The sequence below is a fragment of the Cynoglossus semilaevis genome, chromosome Z, assembly GCF_000523025.1.
Source record: "Cynoglossus semilaevis isolate Cse_v1.0 chromosome Z, Cse_v1.0, whole genome shotgun sequence".
Lineage (NCBI taxonomy): Eukaryota > Metazoa > Chordata > Actinopteri > Pleuronectiformes > Cynoglossidae > Cynoglossus > Cynoglossus semilaevis.
The window spans coordinates 21,385,682-21,393,401 of record NC_024328.1 but is presented as its reverse complement, the minus strand read 5'-3'; the positions used below and the strand labels follow the sequence as shown (position 1 = coordinate 21,393,401).

General features: G+C 48.9%; 1 protein-coding gene across 1 annotated transcript in view; it reads right to left on the bottom strand.

The window, feature by feature from the left end:
* Nucleotides 1-7,720, bottom strand: part of gapvd1 (GTPase activating protein and VPS9 domains 1) — a 20,057-nt gene that overhangs the window by 1,276 nt on the left and 11,061 nt on the right. Inside the window, 13 exon segments of the mRNA XM_025053232.1 lie at nucleotides 265-478; nucleotides 872-1,059; nucleotides 1,146-1,305; nucleotides 1,702-1,814; nucleotides 1,903-2,029; nucleotides 2,106-2,234; nucleotides 2,314-2,388; nucleotides 4,195-4,282; nucleotides 4,381-4,724; nucleotides 5,305-5,382; nucleotides 5,660-5,779; nucleotides 6,348-6,482; nucleotides 7,098-7,235. Of these exon segments, the coding sequence (XP_024909000.1) occupies nucleotides 265-478; nucleotides 872-1,059; nucleotides 1,146-1,305; nucleotides 1,702-1,814; nucleotides 1,903-2,029; nucleotides 2,106-2,234; nucleotides 2,314-2,388; nucleotides 4,195-4,282; nucleotides 4,381-4,724; nucleotides 5,305-5,382; nucleotides 5,660-5,779; nucleotides 6,348-6,482; nucleotides 7,098-7,235 (1,909 nt within the window).

Genomic DNA, 7,720 nt, shown 5'->3' with positions numbered 1-7,720 from the left:
TCATGTATTTGGACATGTATTGGGACATGTATTTGACCAGTGAAACCAGTGAAGATTAAAGTCTTTGTTTTAAGTCTGATCATTTCCATGAAACCTGTCACCAGGAGGAAAACTATAGATTTGTTTCTGTTACATCACTGGTTCTCAGAGTAGGGCTCCAGCCCCTCCAAGAGGACGTGGGGTCGGGGTTAACTATCCGTGTCGGGGTCACCACAGGGGTCACCCCAGGAGTAATACTGCAGCAACAAAAAGAGTGTAACTCACTGGTCTCTGAGACTGTCTCCGTCCTGGTTGGGGTAGAAGGCCAGTTTGAAGATGCGGTTCATGACGCTGCGCTCGATGGCCATTTGGGCGTCCTGCAGCTGGTCCTCGCTGGCGTACTGCCAAATGGCATCACGGGCCATCGCTCCGTACAAGTATCGTAGAAAGTCCTCCACTGCTGCCGTCTTGTCATCTGCTGCCGTACAAACCTGGAACGCTGTGAGGGTGGAGTACACGTCAGTAGTACTACGTCACTGTACTACGTCACTGTACTACAGCAGTTATGCTAAATATTATGCTAATATTCTTTGGCTTCATCTGTTTTGTCTTCATTTCTTTCTTTCAGTTTTGTTGTTGGTTTAATTTGTGAGATCAGATACACAGTATACAGAGTATACACAGTATTACTCTGTATACAGAGTAATACTGTGTACATGTCTGACGTTTTTATTCTGTTTAAATCATTAGGTACGTACAGTACGCACTACAACTGTAACCATCGCAGTACTGCAGGTTTAAGGTTTACTCCAGAGGGACAGTTTTTCATCTGATAGTACTTCATATTTAGCAGTATCAAAGTCAGACAGTACCAGGAAGAGGGAGCTCATACCTTTGATAAAATCAAGCATCTTGGATTCCATGTGTTCAAGAAGTAGTCGGACACATACGGTGGTGAAGTAGCGGTTTGCGACCTCTTTGTCCCTCAGCACCCTCTGCAGGAGCCTCTCTAAATGAGCCTGCGACGTCTGCAGACCCTGACGACACCTGGTCAGGTAGGCTATGTACGGAGTCCTCTTCCTGGAATCGTTTTGAAGGAGAGGATTTTTTTCACCGGTGCTTAAACAATTCCAAAATGTCTCCTCTTTCCAGGTCACCAGTTCTACCTGTAATCCTCAGCGATGGCAGCCAGCAGTTTCCTGCAGGTGCGTGCATCGAAGCGGCTGACGCAGCGTGTGGTCTCCTGGATCTGGGCCATCTGGTTCTTATCCTGGAGGTTTATGGCTTCTGCTAGCTGGACCTTCAGGAAGCAGACGATCTCATTGTCTACACCAGAGAGAAGAGTGACGTAGAGACAGCAGCGGTCACAGGTAAGGATGAAGAAGAAGCTGATGATGTCATCAACCAAACTGACTGATGGTCCGACTGTTAGCCTCGTACACAACATCACTCAGTACTGACGCTGTGTCGTCACCGAGGTTGGACAGAGACCACCGGTATTTACTACAGTCTAAGACGCCGTGTCCTACCATAGAACTAATGAACGTGAAGCTGCCGACACTCCTGACCCTGACCCTAACCCTGACCCTGACCCTAACCCTGACCCTACCATAGAACTAATGACAGATCAGTTACTAGGATCACGTGGCTGCTGACGTGCTTCCATGTTATTGGCCTGTTAATGAGTGAGTGAGTGCAGACAGAAAATCCCCCCCGTCGTACCTTCAGGATCTGTGTGGTCAGGAAGGCCGTTCCGTGTGGCTGCAGAAGCCATGATGGGCAGCGCCACAGAGTCAGCAGAACACAACGCCAACCTCAACTTCTTCTTTGCATCACTACAAGAAAAACCAAACTCTTGCTTGACACCCCCCAGTGGCTAAGACGTGTAGTGATGAGAGGGTGAGATCGTAAACAGTGAACAACCTGAAGGAGAACTTGGAGTCGTGCTGCTGTGCTGTCTGACTGGCTGAATCAGGGAGATCATCCGTGGAAATGTTCTGCAGAGCGTCTTCTCTTGGAGAGTCGTGCAAGTGTTCTTCAACACAAAGATCTTTGGGGGAAAAAAAACAATAATCAATCACAGCAATATTCCAAATAAATGTACGTAAACATGGATTTGTACCGACCTCCTGTACTGTCATAGGAGGCGCTGGCTGCAGCGCCATCACCTGGACTCGGTCTCTTGATGTTCCTGTACTTGTCCAGAATGTCTTCGGCTGCCTGTGCTTGGCTGTTCTGTTTGACCATGAGGTCGTCTGCCGAGCCAACAGAGGAGGGGCATTAGAGGTTGAGCTTTGTCCGTTTGGGAGGGCAGTTAAAGAGAGCTGGACTGACCTTGAGGAGTACTACGCTCCTGGGAGACATCATCCTTCTCCAGTTTGTCCCTTTTTCTAAATGCTGCTATTGGAGCTGCGTGGTAGGAACACAGAACATCAGAGAAGAACGACAGGTTGACCAGGACTCATTTGTTGACGGCAACTTCATTCAACGTAAACGGTTGCATTGACACCAACAACAGCAATGCAGGATGTTTGATGGAATACACAGCTGCAGCGGTGACGAATGAGTGAGCGAGTCACTTCAACCATGAATAAATCATGACTTCATTAAAGGCACAATGTTCACGTCCATCTGGTCGCTCTTATTTGGGACTTTTGATTTTAGTGTAGTACAGCAGTACACAGAGTACAAGCTGTACTTCATAGATAGTAAGTTCGTGGATGTTCAAAAGAGTGAAAACATTGACAAGAACATGTAACCAGCAGATGGCAGCACAGTGACAGTGGATGTCCACCATTATCACTTTAAAGACAGAGAAAGGGCGCCCCCTACAGAACTGGTACCTGATCTCTCCAACCACAGCAGACCTGACCTGACCTCTAGTACCTGCAGCTGTATTTCCTTGAAGTAGTAGAAGACCCCGGGCCCAGACTCTTCACTCCTGGACCCTAGCTGGATGACGCCCCCTACAGGAGTGAGGAAAAGGAAGGACTGCTGCCTGATGGAGGGCGGAGTCACACTGTATCCAGCAGTGATGTGAGCATGAACATCTGAGCTGAAGGAGGGGTGGAGGTGTGATGGACATTTACCATCATCTAGATGGTAAACAGTGGGTGGAGGAAATGTTCTCCGTACAAATCAAGGACAAACATGGATGAGGCTCAACCTGAGGACACACTACCACATTTATGACCACATTCTTCCCACAATTCCCAGTTGGTCTGGGACTAGTCTGTACTAGCTGAGGTCAGTAAGCCTGACGTCCGTCAGTGTTGGATGATCAACTGACTGTTGCCATAACCAGTGATGAAGAGGAGTGATGATGACTCCCTCTTCTTCACTGAATCCAGTCAGTGTATTACTGTGGACCAGTGGGTTCCACACCTGTGTGTACAGTAGTGTGTCCCCAGCTTCAGGATGTGACATCACACTCTACAAGCTCTGAGGCAACACGTACGAAGCAACATGGGAGACACAGCCAGCCAAGCTAGCTGAGGAAGAACAGCTGGGTGGAGTTACCTGGGACATCACTCTCAGCCGTCCAATACAGAACTGTGAGGAACACAACAGACAGAGATGGCCTTTCACACACAGGCTGTCAGTCTGCAGCAACTGACCGCGTCCTCATGCAGCGCAACAGGACAGACAGCACGGACGTTCAACGGGCCAGTTTAAAAAAGGCATCATTTACTTCAGTCAGACAGACAGACAGAAGAAGAGCAACAACAGACGAGTCGTCCATCAGAGCTGCTGACATGGAGCTCTATCTAACGACCATTAGACACAGGCTGACGGCACTGCTGGGGGGTGGAGGGGCAGTCCACTGTGCTCCAACTCCTGCGTTGACTGATTACTTTAGAACGTCTCTATAAATCTGCAGCCAGTGAGACATGAGCCAAGAGAGTGGAGCGACTTCAAACAACCAGAAACATCAGAAACACGGACCTCGCTCTCCTTCTCACGTTACGGAGTGGTTTTTACTCTGCTGTTAAAGTGTGATGTTTCCTGTCAGTGGTGATTAAGACGATGTCACACAGCAGGGAACAACACGGCACTACAATCACACGGCTCATTGTCTTTTTCAGTTCTGAGGAGACCACCTGAATACAAAGACCACCTGGATACAAAGACCACCTGGATACAAAGACCACCTGGAAGACCACCTGGACCACCTGGATACAAAGACCACCTGAATACAAAGACCTGTCTGCTTACCTTTGGGAATGGCTGACACAAAACGCTTCTTCCACCACGGCCTGTTGCGGTCGGACTTCTCGTCATCACTGTCTTTCCTCTCCTCGACCTTTGAACAAAAAGTGTCAAAATGGTGAACTGGCTGTTGGTTCTGAGCAGCACGTCAGACAGACAGCAGGGACAGACAGCTCTGGTGCAGACCATTACCTCTCCTTTCAAGGAGTCCTTGCTCGGGGACGACGAAGGTCCTAAGGCGAACGCGCCCGCTGGGTCACGATCTTCGACCGCTACCCGTCGGTTCAGGCCAGGGTCACTCGTAGGCCGCCGGCCCGGGCACACGATGTCAGAGCTGCGACTGCGGACCAGCCGGTCAGGGAACGAGTGGCGCTGCTTGTGTTCCAGCTCGGCCTGGGCCAGGCAGTGAGGAGCGAAGAGAGAGTGGCGAGTCTCCTGCCCTAGGGCGCTGGCTTCAGGGATGGGAGGGTCAGGTGGAGGGTGAGAGGGTCTGGCGTAATGGACTTTGGGTCTCACTATAGTTCCAGTGGAGGAGCCTGATTTTGGACAAACAGTTCAGAAAAAGAAAATGGACGTGTAACCAAATGAATGCCTGGATACATATTTGGTTCAAACACATTTGATCAGATCAGCTTGAAAAGCCTGAGAAGAAGTATTCACTACTGTGAGTACACGCCTGTACTGTGAATGTTCATACAGTATATGGAGAGGAACAGGAGGAAGAACCAAACACATGAAGAGGAAAGTACTAAAGAGAGATGTTGGTGGGGGAGGAGCCTGAGGTGGAGCGAGGCCACCTGTTCCAAGGGTAGACTCTCTCTCCTGAAAAACGTCCAATGGCAGACTCTTGCCATGAGCACAGTGGGACAAGGGGACAGAGCCAAAGAGCCCGGGGTGAGGTCTTTCAACCTGTCATCCCTTCACCTTGCCACAGACACCACCACCAGCAGCAGCAGCAGTATTTCTCCTCCACCTGCTCTTCAGACACAGTGAGGAGCAGCGGGAAACTAGGATTTTTAATATATATATGGACATTTTCTCTGCATTTATGATGTGACTGTTGAGAGGAGAGGCCACAACGTCATGAGAATGAAGTGAAATCTAAAGAACAAACACCTTCAGCAGAGGAGAGGGGATCAAACATGGCCAACAAGGACTCGGCCTGTGAGGGTGGAGAAGTCAGGTGGTGTGATCCTGCAGAAACACAAACAACGGCTGCATAAGATACGGAGCACATATACTGTATATATTTGATTTATAGAGCACACACATATATACTGTATATATTTGATTTATTTTTTTATTTGGTTCAAGTCTTACAAAAGTAGGCCAAAGTCTGACCAAAATGATACACTACACGGTGATGAGACAGACCTCCAGTCACCTGCTGGTCAACAGTGGCCAGCACAGCCTGATGGCACATACAGACCAGAGGCACAGAAGTCACTGCAGGTCTCTGACATGTTCCTACCGTGGCCAGACTCCTCTCCGTCTGGACTGGTCACAGAGTCTTTTCCTCCAAAGTCTGAGCTGCACTCTGACCGCAGGTCTTCAATCTTGTTGGGGATGTCTTCTGAGGTTGTACTAATACCTGTGGCAACACAACAAAACATTGGCCTCAGCTTTCAGGACTCAATCAGGAATGAGAACATGCATGCACAACCTTTTTTTTTTTTTTTTTCCCATTTCCCTGTTCTGTATGCCCAACTTAGACTGTCGCCCCGTGGGAAGTCTAAACTGGTAGCGTAAGCTCCCCTGGGTTCAGAGAAAGACACACATAAGAGTAATCATCAGAGGCAGACCATCCATTGGCCACTTCCCAGGGGACATAGTCGTACGAGCTGGGCCTGGAACATCACCGCTGGCTTCCTAATCTAGCCCACTACTTCATGCATGTCAACATAAAAAAGTCCACCTGAGTCCGCACAAAAAGACAAGCAGCATTAACCTGGATGTCAGAGAAAAATGTCCACTGACCCCTGCACTGGTTAATAACCCTCCCAGCGACATGACCNGCTCTTCACAGAACACAGGAGAACAACTCAAAACTCCCAGCCAGCTAATGAGTTTTAAATTTGCAAAAGACAAAAAGGACTCTGGAATCAAAAACCAAACTTTCGCAACGAAAAGACCAACAAAGAATGTGTTTAGATTTGCACCTGAAACAACACTGAGGCCTGGTGTGCTGGGTCTGGAGCTGACCTCTCTGACCTCCGTGTCGTCTGAAGTGCTGCCCACTCCTGAGCAGCTCTCCAGCTCCTGCAGACGCTCCTCCTGTTTCAGGTCTTGGGCCTCTGCAAACAAATGGTTTCAGAAACAGCAGAGACTTTTTCAGATGAAGCCATCTGTGGTCGATGATTGTTATGGTTCAACAGAACATACGTTAGAACGCCTCAGAACTGCCAAAGCCGGCCATAAAACCAGGAGGGCCAATACTTTTTCTACCCACCAGGGCCGTTGGGCAGAACCCAGAGGCTCCATACCAGCAGCAGTACCCATTTGCATGCTCGTTAGTAATAATGTGCTGCTGAAGTGCTCTTCAGAGTGTAGTTTTCTGCTGCCTAGCCATGAAACAAGCGCTCTACATGAAGCAGGCCAATCAGGGAGCAGAACAAGGGCAGCAACCGGAACAAGAAGCAATCAAGACAGTGGAGCGAGTCATTTCAGCACCGCCCGCGCTGAAACGGTGAACAAGTTCATTTGACAGAGAGCCCAGACACGTGGAACACTTGAAGCACAGTCGACAGTAAAAATACATTCTAAGACGAAGTCTCTTCAGAAGGTGGTCTCCAAAGGGTTTCTATTTGGAAGTCGAAGGAGGAGAAGGTGGTCTCCAAAGGGTTTCAAACCAGGGACCAGTCCAATCATCACAGCATGGGTATGGGTGTGTGTGTGTGTGTGTGTCGTACCCGAGTCACTGGGCAGCACCTCCACGCTCCAGGCCTCACTTGTGGTCTCTGAGATGGTGGAGCCATAAGGATCCAGCAGAACTGAACTTGACCCAGGGAGACACAGCAGACTCCCAAGCATGTTCTCTGCAGCTGCTCCTGAGAACCAGAACCAGAACCAGGACAGAAGACAGAACAGAAGAGGCACCCTGAAACAGGAACTTCAACGTTACAACATTGAAGGGTTATTGAACCCAAGCATGTTCTCTGCAGCTGCTCCTGAGAACCAGAACCAGAACCAGGACAGAAGACAGAACAGAAGAGTCCGTTAGAAACAGGAACTTCAACGTTACAACATTGAAGGGTTATTGAACCCAAGCATGTTCTCTGCAGCTGCTCCTGAGAACCAGAACCAGAACCAGGACAGAAGACAGAACAGAAGAGTCCGTTAGAAACAGGAACTTCAACGTTACAACATTGATAGTGACTTGATATGAATGAATTTAACATCACTTTTTATAGGGAAAAGGTCAGAGGTCACAGTCGCACCCTGTTCTGACCTTTGGGACTGTAACCTTTACAACTTGATAAAGTCTTTCATTCCTCAGATCCCGTCCTCGGTGTGGCATCACTCCACCATAGGT